The following is a 15470-nucleotide window of genomic DNA, read 5'->3' on the forward strand; positions in this document are numbered from 1 at the left end:
TGAAACAGAGTCTTGTTTCAAGGGACGTACAATAGTGGGTAACACAGCCGGGCAGGCACTCACAGTGTGGGGTTAGGGCTGTGGTGTCCGAAGTGGGAGGGCTCTGTTGGGGGGATGGTCAGTGGGGGCTTCCTTAAAGGAGTGGTGCCTACGGTGAGACTTGAAGGATGGAGCTGAAAGTCACTGAAACATGGAGAACCTATGTCGACTGAAAATTGGGGCCTTCCCGAACTCAAATACACCAGAAGTCGGTGCCAGTGAAAAGGCTTTACGTGCTGGGAAACAACAGGTGTGAGGCTCTGTGAGATTCAAGCATGTGTAAGAAGTGCTCGCTCCGGGTCCGTGCCGTGCAGCCACATGTGCTGTTCAGCACTCAGAAGGTGGCCCCTCAATTGAGATGCCCCATCAGTGTACAACGGCCGCTGGACTTCAAAGACTTAGTACGAAAAGAGAATATAAAATACCTCATTGGCAGCTATTTTTATATTGATTACAGGTAGAAATAATATTTGGGTGTGTTGGGTTAATAGATGTTATTAGAATCAATTACATGTGTTTCTTTTTTCCTCTTTTAATGAGGCTACCAGGAAATGTGCGATGACACGTGTGGCTAGTGTTGCGTTTCTGTTACGTGGCAATGCTAGGTGGAGAGAGGTCTGGGAGAGGAAGCGGGTAGGTGATGAGAGCACGGGATTTAGAGTGAGGAGGTGTGAGTCGGGTCCCAGGGGCACAGCCTGTGGCAGGCCTGCGCGTCTCTGCACCTCTCTGCCCTCCTAACAGGGCACTAACAGCCTCACAGCTGGGGCTAAGAATGAAATCAGAATGCCTATGAGAAGTACAGCCCGTTATGAGGGGTGGCTCTCCTTGTAATAAAACAGTTTAGGGTGAAGACAGGATATACCATGCAGTACATACCGATATTTTAAAAGACAGATGAGAAATTTGGCCAATTGCAGAATAAGAGGCTGGTGTGTGGGAAATGCATTCAGTACACAATGAATTACACACTGGGGGTGGATCTGTGTGAGATGCTGTGGATAAGAAAATTCCATTTCTGTTGCACTTGGTCTTGCTCTGCTCCAGGAATTCCCTCACCCCTCACATCGGAGTTTGCATCCAGGCTTTCATAGTCCTTGTTCCTTGTTTTGTTTAGTCTCCAAAGGCCAACAAGGGCTAACCATTTCTTTACTTCTTTTTTATCTTTGGGTATTTAGTATTTTAATCCTAAAACTCAGCACTCATTAAATGCTTGATGAACGAATTGCCATTCTGTCAGTATTTACTGAAGACCTGGATGTGTCAGGTATCTGCTGGGCTCCAGAGATGCTGCACTGAACAGAAAGCCACCCCGACCCCAAGATGCTCATTGTGGGGAAGGAGACAGTTAACAGGCTAAGGTGGAGAGGACTGCAGGAGATACGAAAGCGTTCCTAACTGCTAGATCTTGTGGCCCAAAGGATAACTTGATTAAAGATAGCGAAGGAGAGAGCTAAGAGACAGTTGTAGCTGACTGGAGTATACTTTCTTATAATTCCCTTTCAGACAGTGAAACCCAAGAGCTGAGTTTGCTTGGGATCTTACCAGCCCCCAGCCCCCAGGGGTTTCCAGCACTGTGACAATGTTTGATATTAATGTTACGTTTGTATATTAATTACACTTTCCATTGGCAGTTTACAGACCGCAAGGAGCAAAGATGTTGTAGAACTCGTGGAGCAAACTGATAGCCCTTCCCATCAGGAGTGACCTGGGCTAATTGGAAAGCTCTCACAGGACCGGTGGGGTAGAGGCAGTTTGGCAGGGCCAAGCAGCGGGTATTTGGGGGCATGAAGTAGCTGTGACCTGGCATAGGATGGCAGGCAGGCAGACAGTCATTTCAGAGGGAGAGAGCATCTGATACTCATCCCTTCGGGCTAGTCTTATAATAGTTGCAGATAAATAAGCTGCCTCCAGTATGTTCCCAGAATATCTCTGTCTGCAAAATGTCTTTGAGGGGATGTTTGACTTGCAAGCATGTGGTTGATAAAATAAATACATTTTGAAAATGTAAACCTCTGTATGAGAGGTTTTAGTCTCTTCTCTCCCCTGGGAAAAATAAGGCCCTTCTTGAACCTCTTTTCTTCCCTCAGTGTAGAATTCCTGCCATGCTTTATAAGAAGAAATATTTTTGGAATGTAGCACCTGCAGAAATATAAAGGGGCTGTGCCCAAACCATTGGGTGGTGGCTATGGTGTGGATGGGTCCTTGGTGGTTTGTGAAGAGATAGCAGCCCTGACACCTGCAAAGCATTTGAGGTGCTGGGCCAGGGTTGGAGGAGCTGGAATTCAGAGGCACTTAAATTGCTTTTAGCTGGATTTTGTGGGCAGGCAGCTGGATTGGGCCATTCTCTCTAGTATTAGAGAATCCTCACCATTCAGTCACACCTGGCTAGAACAGGACTTGGCACCTAGAAAAGTGCCTGGCATGGTGTAGGAACTTAATATATGGTTGTTGAGTGAGTGAATGACTGAATAAATGAGTGAGTGAACAAATGAGATGCTTTTCTGGGCTTTGGAGATCTCGTTGGATGAGCGTGCCCCTGGCCCTTGCTTCTTGAGGGTAGTCTGTAGACCACCAGCAGCCTCACTTTGTTAGCACAGGATTCATTCAAGGATCTTATTAAAATGCAGGCTCTGATTTAGCGGAGCTGGGAGTTGGCCCAAGAATCTGCATTTTAACACGTTTCCAGATGATGCCAATAGTGCCAGCCCATAGGCTGTACTTTAAGTAGGGGTTCTATTAAGGTTCAGTCAAATCATCAATGAGTCTTTTGTGAGTGCCTAGCAGCACTAGCGATTGTGGATAAAGGTGGAGGTCTTGGTCCTTGTCTCAAGAAAATGTAGTTATAGTGAAAAATCAAGACTCATTCTTAGAAGTCAGAGAAAAAGCAATCATTGTTATATATTCTGTGGTGTGAGAAGTGGTCAGAAGAAAGCTGAAGGAGTAAAGGACCTCTTCATGGAGGTGATGGTTGAGCCACAATGTAGAATCATACGATCTTGGAATTAAAGTTTTCTACTTCCAGTGGAATAAGATCCCTGTAATTGCCCATGCAACTTCTGCTTGAATGCTCTCACAACAGGAATGTATCATCTTTTGCTTGTATAACACTTTATTGTTTATAAAGCAGTCTCACAGGCTTTATCTTGAAATGTCAGTGGAACCTTGTGAGGTTGTATACATTTTACTGCCATTTTACAGATGTGGAAACTGAGGCCCCTAGAGATTGTGACTTGTCCAAGGCTGTATTCTTTCTGGTGATACTGCTGGGAACTGAACCTTTTGATTCCCAGTTGAATGTTCTTTTAACTGTACTCCATTTGGCTCTGATTTGGTGAGAGAGCAGAGAAGTAGATCCTAAAAGCTTGATTGAAGATTTGAACTTACAGAGAGCAAAATAGAGGTATTATGGATTCTGGAGCAGGGATGGCTTGAGCAGTGTTGAAGGAATTGGAATACACAGATTTAGGAGAAGCTAACCCTGTACTGCATGGAGGCTTTTCCTACAGTGCATTCCCAAATAGTCTCAAAGCATTCTAGAGGCACAGCTCTTTTGATGGGGAGCTCACTACAACAAAGGGCTGTTTATTTCACTAACAGGCCATTCTCTTATATTGAACTCAGATAAGGTCTCCTAGAATCTTTACCCACTAATCCCAGTTCCTTTCCTGCTGAAGGCACAAGCCTAATTCCTCTTTTCATATGCTAGCCCATTTAGATATTTTCTTTTGAAAAACCTAAAGTAATTTTTCTTCCCAGGTTTGCAATATAGGTCCATTATGAAACACTGAGAATATATGGAGAAGCAAAATATAGAGAAGCAGAAAGGAGAATTTAAAACTATCAGTAACTTCACCACTCATAGGTAATTAGTGTTGTGAGCTTCACACCATGTTGTCTTCCAGACCATTTTCAGTGCAGTTTTTTAAAAAAATAAATTTATTTTATTTATTTATTTTTGGCTGCATTGGATCTTTTGTTGCTGCACGCGGGCTTTCACTAGCCGTGGTGAGCAGGGTCTACTCTTCATCGTGGTGTGCGGGCAGCCTTCTCCTTGTGGTGGCTTCTCTTGTGCCTAGAGCACAGGCTCTAGGTATGCGGGCTTCAGCAGCTGTGGCACGTGGGCTCAGTAGTTGTGGTGCGCAGGCTCTAGAGTGCAGGCTCAGTAGTTGTGGCGCATGGGCTTAGTTGCTCTGCAGCAAGTGGGATCCTCCCGGACCAGGGCTCGAACCCGTGTCCCTTGTGTTGGCAGGTGGATTCTTAACCACTGCGCCACCAGGGAAACCCCTTCAGTGCAGTTTTCGATGTGTGTATATGTTGTTGTTTTTACAAAATGAAATTTGTCTGTAGTATTTGTCTATAGTATTTTGTAATTTTCTTATAAATAGAATTTTCTTTTTATAACTTTCATGTCAGTAACCATGATATTGCAGTTGGTAACATTATTTCATAATGAGATAGGTAATTTATTCTGTTTCATTTTGCCTGTTCCCTTTCATTTTTTAAACCCCTGCTTTTGGGTTAATGTCAGTGCCTCTATGGTTTCGGTCAATTGTATCTCTGTTATCTATTCCTGGGAGTGGAATGGTAAAGCCCAAGACTAGTTTGAACATGACTGTCATGGCCCTGTGAATTGTTCATTCTCCAGCTTCATGATTCTCATTCCTATTAGGATGTGGCTTCACACTCCTGTCAGCGCTCTGAAACTCGCTCACTTTTGACCATTCATCCCTCTGTGGTTGCTGGGATCCAGATTTGAGATCTCACTTTTCTTACTGTGAATGCGGCAGTCTACTCAGGGCCCCCTGATACTGCATTAGCTTTTATAGGCACCTCATCACACTGAGTCATTGAGCTCTTGGGCAACCCAGTCCCTTAAGACTTTCTCATGTGATCTTCTCTACCCTATACTTGTGAGTGTGTGTGTGTGTGTGTGTGTGTGTGCGTGTGTGTGGTTTTTTTTTTTTTTTTTTTTAGCGAGGTGTGTAACTTGACATTTATCCTTATTAAATTTCCACCTTGTTAAAGTCAGCCGGCCATCATATCCTTTGAGATAGTATCAGGAACAGACTCTGTCATCCTTCAGTCACTGTCCCTTCCAACTCCCAGTCACTGGCAGATTCCAGCGTCAAATGATTCAGCAAATCCCAGCAGTCAGTTACGTCTCCATCCTCCTCACTGGATTGTGAGTTGTTTGGGGCCAAGACCATACCATATTATTTCTCTTAAAAAACCCAACCCCTACTTCCATTTTTATTTTACATGACCTAGCGGATACCCAGAAAATGTTGCCACGTGGATATTTGCTTTAACTCCAGGATTGAAGGCATGGTGGTAGTGGTAGTGTCATAGTGATGACAAATATAGAGAAGTCAAGGCTGGGTCTCTGGGTGAGGAACTTACAGTGGGGTTGGACAGAATAAAAACTGAGTATCAGTTGTAGTAAAGATAAGTACAGACTTCTGGTGTTGCCCAAGGGTTGCCTGTTTTGCTTGAGTTCATTGTTGAGAAGAATCATTGATGTCTTCCAGGGAGGCAGGCAGTGGAGGGATTCCTCAGGGCACAGTAGGTGAATGCCTGAGGCCGTGAAAACCTGAGTTGGGAGGATATCGATGGCAGGGCATGTGTTGTATGCTGTGAGAGCTGATGACAGGAAACCACCCACCCAACCTTTGAGAATTGGGTTGAGTAATGATCACAGAGAGTGTTCCTATCTGACTGTCCTACGAGATACAGAACAAAAGTTGGCTTCTTTTTCTCTTTTTATTTATTTATTTATCCCCCCCACCCGCCCCGCCTTTTTTCTTCTTTTTGCCACACCTCGCAGCATGTGGGATCTTAGTTCCTTGACCAGGGATCGAACCTGTGCCCCCCTGCAGTGGAAGGACAGAGTCCTAACCACTGGACTGCCAGGGAACTCCCTCTTTTTATAGTCATTGAGCTTAAGGCTCACAAAGTTAAGACCTACTCACCATTGGTTACCCTTAGATGAGAGGCTGAACTGAGACCAGAACGCAGGAGCTCAGATTCTTCTTCCTTGGCCAGTTGTCATGGTGTGAAGGTGGCCTGGTGGCTCCTCCATTTACCCACTTTGGTGTCTGCCTTCGGCCCCATCAGCTTTCCTGAACCTCAGACCCCTCACCTGTGAAAGGAGTAATATCACCCCCCTTGCCTTTGTGGTGGTTGTGAAATACACGAGACGGTGCTGTGAGAAGTGAGCCCTGAGCGCTGGGCTTTGGACACAGCTGCTTCTAAGTAAAGACCTGCTGAGGTGGATGACAGTGAACTTGGCAGCATTTCTTAACCTCAAGAGAGTTAAGGGGCAGCAGCCTGAGGGTTCCAGCTCCCCCGGTGTGGCTGTGGTCTTTTGCAGGCATGAAGGCAGCTCTGGAGCCCCTGCTTCCCACCCCCAGCAGTTTCAGCTCTCCTGGTTGGGACAAAGTCCCTTGTTTACTAAAAGGAAAGCTTTCTTCCAGGAAGAGGGAGAGGTTCTTCAGGGGCTGGGTCCAGTCACAGGGAGTTTGAGCACCTCCAGCCCTCCAGCCCTGGTCTTCTTGGAAACTTCAGGGCTTCTTCATTGCGTGGGACCTTAGTTTTTGGTGCAGGGTGAGGTTGCAGGATTCTGGGGTAGACACTCAACTTACCTCTCCTGCTGCTTCCGGGTATGGTAGATACAGGTACAGATGCTGGTATCTGTCACACTCCCCTCAACTACAAGAAGGCTGGTTTATATTTGTATATAGATGCATGCCTACTTAAATAACGCACATATATGTGTGCATGTACATATATATGTAAACAAATGTGCATTCACCACTAGATATGCAGAAATACACAAACGCCCATTTTTTTAAAAAAAGAAAATGCAAGCTCTAAAATTATATTTGAGCTTGGTTTAGTCTTTCTTTTGTGTTGATTAAATGTTAACGTGCTGCAATTAATTTAGTAAAGGAAGTTCAAACAGGGAGATGGGAAGAAAATAACTACAGCTAATTGGCAAGAATTCGAGGCTATCCAGAAAAGTAATCTAACCAGCAGAAGTTGAAATGTTTTAGGTATCTGGTTCAGGAGTTTTTTTGTTTTTGTTTTTTATTTTTCCCTTTTCCAGTTTAGAACTACTGATGGCTTCCCTTCCAAAGGATGGCCATCTTCTCTTTTCTTTATTGTTAGCCAGGATTCTCTTTCCCATTCCCTTCCTCCCAGTTCCTTTTTGGTTCATTCACTCTGAGTCTTGCTGAGTCAGCATTGGGGAAAGGGGGTTTTGCAGGAAGGATTAGAAAAGGGAGAGGAAGAAGAAGTAGCAAAAAAAATCTTCTCCCACAGTGGTTCTCTGCCACTCTGGTCCCTGCCCCAGACCTGGGGTAGCCATTGGGCAGAGATGGGGTTAACACGTTTGCCATTCCAGACATTTCCATGTATGTTAGCTCATCACTACCCTAGGAGAGAGCACATGAGGACACTGAGGCGTGGTGATGTTAAATGCATTGCCCTGGTACAGCGGCAGAGTGGTGGAGTGTGCATTCCAGCCCAGCCCTCCAAGTTAAGAGTCAGGCTCCCTGCTAAACTCTAGCTCCTCAGGCAGATCTTTGCCTGCCCTCCCTGGCTCCTAACCTGCTTTATATTTTTTGAGCACCTGCTACGTGCTATGCACTGTTTTGGGTGTCAGCTGATGTATCTGCCTCTCACTGAACTGTGAGATCTTTGAGGGTGGGGCGCATGTTCATTACTCATCTTTATCTCTCCAGCACAGTGTCTGGCCCAAAGTTGGCCACATGCCTGTTTAAGGCTAATTGAACAAATGCTTGTATGTTTTTTCTGACAGCCATCTAAATTTTGAGCAATCCAGATACCCACCACTTCTGTGTCTCAGCCTTGCAGAAGTAGCATATAGTAGGCCATGCTTTATCTAGACATCTAGAGAAGGGGATAAGGCAGTCCCTCAAGCACTGCATCAGTATGTGTGAATTGTGAACAAAATCTCCTTTAAAATGTTAATATGATTATGGTATTTCTTTACTCTGGCAAAGTTCTTTCAGATTTCTGTCTGTGAATCTACACGTAATATCCTGAAATTCCAAAAGCATCCTTTTTCTTCCTCTCATTTACTATTTCTGTTCAAAACTGGAATATGTGAACATGTTTACAGCCTATTAAGACCAAAGAGATTTTTTTTTCCTAGACTTTTTGTTTGTTTGTTTGTTTTGGTGCCACTGCCCCACCTAGAACAAACTTTTCAGGAAGCACAGGTTTGCATGGAAGCAATGTATCTCAAAATAAAAATGAATTCAATTTAAAGAAGGAATATGGAATTGAAAATTTTATTTGTATTTAGGATTCTAGATATTTTGTTGAATTCAACTAGTTGTAAAGTGGGATAGACATGATCACCTCTCTTCTTTTGAAGATAGAATTTATCAATGATTGTTCTTAAAACTAAAAAAACTCTATGAAAATTCACTGTATTCTAAGTTTCAGATGAAGGTATAATCCTCAAAGCTTATTGAATGGTGCTTGAACATATTAATTAAATAGAGAATTTTTATCAAATTTGATGGTCATGTGGAATGTGATGGGCTCCAGCTGGAACCTTGGTTTTTGATTCTTACCCATTCACAAAGTAATATCATACGTAAAGTGGGGTGGGGAGGGAAGCAGGAAATGTTTCCTTGAGATAGACAGCCAGATGAAGCTTTTGCTTCTCTTTTATTTTATTTTTTGTTTTTTAATCTTTTGGCTGCGCCGTGTGGCCTGCGGGATCCCAGTTCCCCGACCAGGGATCGGACCCGTGCCCCCTGCATTGGCAGGGTGGAAGTCCCCTGCTTCTCTTTTAAATGAGTTGTTATGCATGAGAATGTATTTTCTTTTTAAAATTTACCCATAATTTTCTTATAAGATTTTTTAAAGCCTTTAAAAACAGTTGGACAAAATTATAAACACCATTTTTTATTATTTTGTGAGAAATAGTCTGCTTCTTCAGAAGCAAAAATGCTGTCAGAACATGTGTGTATATATATTGGGTTGGCCGAAAAGAAGTTCGTTCGGTTTTAAGTAAAAATAGACACACTTTTCATCTCCACCAAGAACTGTATTGAACAACGTATTCACTAACAAAACGAACTTTTTGGCCAAACATATATATATATATATATATATATGATGTGGTCAATAATATTTTAGGGGACTTTAAAAATATTTAAGTGTTGGACAATCCACCCGTGCCTGGGCCAGAAGCCTGCTTGTTCTGTAGACAGCTAAGTGGAGTAGAATTAGAATCTTACTTTTGAGAGCTACATAAAAGTCCTGTTTCAGCTCCCTTGTTTATAGATGAGGAAACTGAGGCCCAGGTTGGAAAAAAAAAAAAGAATTACCAAAGGTTATACTCTTGTTCTGTCTTATCTTACCCAGCAACAGTTAAGGGTCAGATTGTGTGCTGACACATCTCTGTCTCCATAATTCACATGTTTTATAATAAGTATGGTTTGACTAAATAAATGGAAGACTAAGCAAAGAAAAAAAGAAGTAGTAATCAAGATCTCCATATAAAAATGTCCTCTGAGTGTCAGCTCCTCTATTTTAGGTCCTCAAATATCCTTTACCTATGATTTTTTGTGAATGGGTAAGAACAAAACCTAAGGTTCGTGTGTGAACTTTGCTTACTGAATGAGGGTTTCCAGAAACCCACAGGCAGGTGTATCTCTTACCTTGATAATCTTTCCATGTCATCTCAGCATGACCTGTTTGGAGCTGTAACTCAAATGTGTGCGTGTGCCCTAAAGTCTACTCAAGTCATGCTGGAAGTCATTTGTACTCTTCAGTTGGGTCCTGTATGCTCTGCATGGTGGGGTTCCAGTGTGGATGACACTCGCTTGCCTCTCAGCATCACTCTTATAGTTTGCCCAGTAATTGGAGGAAGAGGGGGGAAGGAAACACACTTTGCCCAGTAGCAAATCCAAAAATTTGTTCTCCTATGCAAAACACGCACCAAGAGTAGACTTGGAGGTGTATACAGCAGAACAGCTTTAGGGGTGATGAAGTAATTTATATGGCAGAAAAACGTACAAGAGGAAATTCAGTACAGGTACCAGCTGCCTTAAAGAACGGACTAGGCAAAGAACAGCAGTTACTGCCCCCGCCTTCTGAGCTGACCCCTCAGTATCGATAAAGATTTACCAGCCTTTAAAGAATGTTTTCTAATTTTAGCCCGAAGAACAGGTGCCTGACAAATTGATCAAACTGCAGTTTAAACTTTTGTTCCTGCAAAGAGGAAAATACTCCCTTGACTTCAAGAGAATTTGAAGAGGTGATGTGTTTAAGCCCCTGTGCTGCGCCTGGCACCTGGGTCTCCGCCTGGGTATTGGAAGGTGGGCATGGAGCTCTAACTTTGGTGGGGAGGGGTGTAGATTCTGGAAATCAGCTGTTCACAAAGAACATCCCCTCTGTTTAATAGAGGAGGTAGAGGGGGCAGTGGGAACCTGTCTGGCAATCTTCTGTGGTTGGAGATCCCCCACCCTTTTTTTTTCAGTTTCAAGTTAGAAAATCTTTGGGTTTTCTCTGAGTTACAGTCGTCCATTGGTATCGGCAGGAGTTGGTTCCAGGAGCCCCCATAGATACCAGAATCTGTGGATGCTCAAGTCCCTTATGTAAAATGACTTAGTCCAGTCAGCCCTCCACATCAGTGGGTTCTATATCCGAGGGATATGGAGGGCCGATGTATTAGCTTGCCTTGTTAACCACTCCTTAAGACAACCCTGCGTGTAAGCTTTGAAAATCAGAGCAGTAGTCTAGCCTCTCCTTTTCCCAGCAATTAATTAATTGACTCAGTACTTATTAAAGGTGATATTTGTTGAGTCAGGTCCTGTGGACGCATCCAAGCAAGATAAGGGTGCAGCCTTCCCGGAGCTTGACACCGGCTGGATAGACCTGTTGACGGGCTCTGGTACAAGGGCCTGGTACTATGGGAGCATGTGGCAGGCCCCCCAAGACTGGACTTGGGTATCCAAGAAGGCTCCCTGGAGGAAGTAATATCCTTGCTGAGAGGGGAAGAGTCTTGGAACGATACATGCAGCATCTCTGTGCAGTGGTGAGTGTTCCAGCACTGAGGGCTATGTTTGGATTGCACTCTAGGTATACTTTGACTTGGTCTGACTTCTTTGCTTTGTGGTCCTTTTTTATCTGTCTAATTATCTATCTACCTATTTATCTATAATTTTAATTATGGTAAAATGTACAGAACATAAATTTACTATTTTAACCATTTTTAAGTATAGAGTTCAGTGGCATTTAAGTACAGTCACATTATTTTGCTACCATTATCACTATCCATCTCCAGAACTGTCCTCATTTTGGAAAACAAACTCTGTGCCCATTAAACAATAACTCCCCATTCCTTTCTCCCCTCAGCCCCCGGCAACCACCATCCTGCTTTCTGTCTCAATGAGAGTGATTATCCTAGGGACCTCATATACAATGAATCATACTGTATTTGTCCTTTTGTGACCCACTTATTTCACTTAGCATAATGTCCTCAAGGTTTATCCTTGTTGTGGTTTTCCTTCCTTTTTTGAGGACGCATACTTTTCAAGGCCCCATTTTATTTTAACCCCAAGCATGTGTGAAATATTCACCCACCAACACATGAATTAGTTCTCTAGTCCCTTTACTGAGGAGTCATTCATGCATTTGTCCGGCCACCCATCCATCCGTCTTCCCTCCCTCCTTCCGTGATTACATGTTACCTGCCAGACATTGGGCTAGTGACTAGAGATACAAAGAATACTTCTATCTACTCCCCACCCCAAACTTGTATTCTCTGAGGAAGAAAGACTCAAACAATTACTAAGCAGTATCAGTGAAACGGTAATTGTGTGTTTAAAGTTCCATGAGATAGAGGAAACACAGCAAATCTGCATGAGAGCCAGGGAAGGCTTTGCTGAAGAGGTAGCACTTGAGGTGGCCTCTGTGTGGCAGCCTTAGAGGTGGCTAAGGGGAGGAAGGACGTTTCAGAAAAGAGGACCAGCAGAGCAGTGGCTGGGAGACTTGGCTATACAGACAGGCAGTCTAGTTGGGTAATTATCAATTTAGACTCTGAGGTCAGACTGTTTAGATCTTGGCCTTGAGGATCCATGAGCCAGGTGGGAAATTTACTTTCTTTTTCGGTGTCTTAGTTTCCTTGTTTCTAAATGGGAATAATGATAGTACTTTTCTCATAGTGTTGTTATGAGAGTTAAATGCATTGACAGATAAAGTGCTTAGAATAGGGCCAGGTACAGAATATACACTCTGTAAGTATTAGCTGTTATTGTTACTGAAATGTTTAGAGGAACATTAAGTCCTTAGGTCTACCTAAAGTAGGCTATAATCTGTGCATTGTGTTTGCATTTGAAGGTTGCAGCTAGACCTTGGAGTTTGGTTGGGTGGATCCTAGTGGTAAAGAGCATTCAAGTATCCACAGATGTCTGACCTCTAAGCTTTCTTGTATTCAGATGCTTGAATACCTCAATTTGTACCTGAGTTTCCTTAAATTTTCTTAAAGAAAGTCGGAATAATTTCTTAAAAATTACAAAAACAATGGAACATAAAAAAGTGTAAAATAAAAACCTGTAATGTCACCCTCCTAACAGAGTAACTGTTTCCTTTTTATTTTCACTTTATTTCTGTAGAAATATGCATAAAACTAGAGTTGTAATTACATATATATATATACACGTAATTTTATATATATACACATATACACACAATTTTGTATTTTGCCATTTATTTATGTATCTCTCTGCCTGCCGGCCTATCTATCTATCTGCCAGTCTATCTACTTTTTTAGCCGCGCTGCGCGGCATGCGGTATCTTAGTTCTCCCCAACCAGGGATCGAACCCGTGCCTCCTGCAGTGGAAGCGTGGAGTCCTAACCACTGGACCGCCAGGGAATTCCCCTGTATTTTGCTTTTTAAAATGAATATTCTTTGAGAAACTTTCCCTCATGGTTCAGTCTGTTTTTAAAAATTTTTCTTGTGAAAGAATGCAGTTTTCCTTTGCATTCATGTACTGTAGTTTTCTTAGTCATTCTGCTATTCATGGTATTATACATGATTCTGCAATGTAGATATTTGTGCTCCTTATTTTTTTCTACCCTGGGATTTTCTCTTTTTGATAAATTTCTAGGGTTAAGGTTACTAGGTCGAAGAACTTCACCCTCTTGAGGCACTTCGTAAGTATAGCCATTTGGATCTTCACATCCCCAACATCACTAGCATAGTTCCTGTGTCATGTTCACTACAGATGTTCTTATTGTCTTTTAAGGTTTGCTGATTAGGAGATTTAAAATAACACCTTAAACTTGCTTGAATTTGCCATTCTTTCCCCCTCCTAGCGAAGATGCGTATTTTGTCATATGCTTATTCTCCTGTGTGACTTGTTCATTCATTTCCTTTTCTGGTTGTGTTCATGGTTTTTTCCAGTACAAATGTGAATAGTTAATTCACTGTAAATATAAGCTTTGTGTTGAAAAAAAAATTCAGGTGCAGGGATCACAACTCTTTCCCTGCCCTGCAGTAGTGAGGCTCTCATCCGTGCCACTGCATTTCTGGAGAGGGAGAAAGAGACACCAGTGCTTGCCATGTGCCAGCTCTGCTGGGGTCACGGTGGCCAAGAGTCTGGACTCTCCACTGGCCTTGCTTTTCAGCTGCTTTTTATTGTGAGCAGAAAAATAGAGCGGCTGTCCATTATCTCGGCTCTAACAGTGTGCTCACTTCATTTACAGGGTCTCTTCTACTCCTCATGTCCCATACACACACACCTGGTACAGAGCCAGCATACAGTAGGCAATTTGTTTTCATGTGTCATAGATCAGGGGTTGGAATGGACCTTCCTTGACATTCTTCTGCCCACTCTAGTCCCCTGCACAGCATCCCTGCTCAACTGTTCCTTGATTACCTCCGGCGATGGGAGGTTCATTGTCTCACAAAGACAGACCTTGGGCTCAAGGTGAGATAGATCTGGGTTTGAATTTCTGTTTGACCAGTGGACAAAAGACTTACTGTTTCTAAACCTTATTTGCTTCATTATCTGAATAATGGATATTGTAATATTACATCTCTACCTAATATAGATGTGATGAGGATTAGAAAAATAATAAAAATCGAGTCTAGATCCCTGTTCCTCACACACAGCAGTGTTGAATAAATGTTAGCTGTGAATATTATCTCCACTTACTACTACAAGGCATTTCCTTAAACTTTTGCCATTACATCTGATTTTATGAATCAAAAATATTTTTTATATCCGTTCATTAGAATTTTGCTGAATTGGCAAAGAAGCTGCAGCACCCACAGTGACTTGGAGTTTGGAGTATATTCTTCCGTCATGGAGGTGTTGGATAGGCATTGTCTTTGAGCTGATTCCAGCTTGGGCCATGATCCCAGCTGCTGGACTGGACAGTGCTGTAATGCATCCAGGTTGACCCCTTCTTGGTTTTCAAAGTCTGATTTTACAGACCCCTTGTTTGTCTTTCTTCCCTTTCCTGGCTGGTGTTCCTGCCCTGGCATCCCCAGTAGAGGATGGACAAAAATATTTAGAGGAAACGAAACTCTCTTCCACTTATTAGTTACCTGTTCTCTTCCGCAGAAAATAGCGTAGTAAAGGGAGGGCTACGGTAGAGGTCATGCTTCCAAGTGCATAGTCATATGCCCAGCCCCAAATGTTGCTTTGGTATTATAGAGTGAGCCAGTACCAGGGTGGTCGGGGCATAAGTTAGGCTGTACTGACTCTTCTTTTTCCTAGACTTCAGCATTTCAGTATTCTTGCTTTAGCTTGCTGAGACTATCATTGACTATCTGAGAGCTCCTCAAAGTCTCATGTGATTTAAGCAGATAGCTTTTACCCTCGGGGAACCAATGTCACTGGTGTTCGTACTAGGTCCACGACTCTTAGGATTGTGATGTTCGTCATTGTCTAACCCAGCTCACTGTGCTCTGTAGAGAATAACTTGGTGGGAACTGCCCCCCACCCCACCTCCACAGCCGGTGTCTCGGGAAGTTCTTCCCATTAAGTGTCCGTTTCAATTTTAAAAATAAAATATTAGGGAAATTAATGAATTTCAGAAACAGCGCTGATGTGTTGGTGATTAAGATTTTAAGCAGTGGTCTCTGAGGAGCTGGTTGGAGGGGAGGATTAACAAAATTTAAAAAGCAAATCCTGGGTTATAGGTTATGTGCGGAGAGGGGTGATGTTTAAGGTATTTTAACAGACAGTATGGACATGGACCCAATGGAAGACACTGGAGGCCCCCAGGTGTGCCAGGCACTTACATGTACTTGCTGGATACTGAGAAGATTGGGGGCACTGGAAGAGGGGTGGGAGCTAAGGGGGACAGGCATTCAGTGGGCTTGGGCCACTGACTCTTTCCAGTTCGTATGGAAGTATTTCAGTATTTGAAACAAGCA

The 15470-nt window shown here is 43.0% G+C and overlaps 1 protein-coding gene across 10 annotated transcripts in view; it reads left to right on the plus strand.

The window, feature by feature from the left end:
• Positions 1–15470, plus strand: part of TEAD1 (TEA domain transcription factor 1) — a 264283-nt gene that overhangs the window by 52288 nt on the left and 196525 nt on the right. For 2 of the 10 annotated variants that reach the window (XM_068554718.1, XM_068554721.1), the window contains exon 1: positions 11049–11116. The exons of 4 other annotated variants lie outside the window; for them this stretch is intronic. In XM_068554718.1, the coding sequence (XP_068410819.1) occupies positions 11096–11116 (21 nt within the window). In that variant the 5' untranslated portion in view covers positions 11049–11095. Of the gene's footprint in view, positions 1–10975; positions 11117–15470 lie in introns of those variants that run through there. 4 more of the 10 variants (XM_068554716.1, XM_068554715.1, XM_068554717.1 and 1 more) reach the window with 4 other exon arrangements.

The sequence above is a fragment of the Eschrichtius robustus genome, chromosome 11 (genome assembly GCF_028021215.1).
Source record: "Eschrichtius robustus isolate mEscRob2 chromosome 11, mEscRob2.pri, whole genome shotgun sequence".
Classification (NCBI taxonomy): Eukaryota; Metazoa; Chordata; class Mammalia; order Artiodactyla; family Eschrichtiidae; genus Eschrichtius; species Eschrichtius robustus.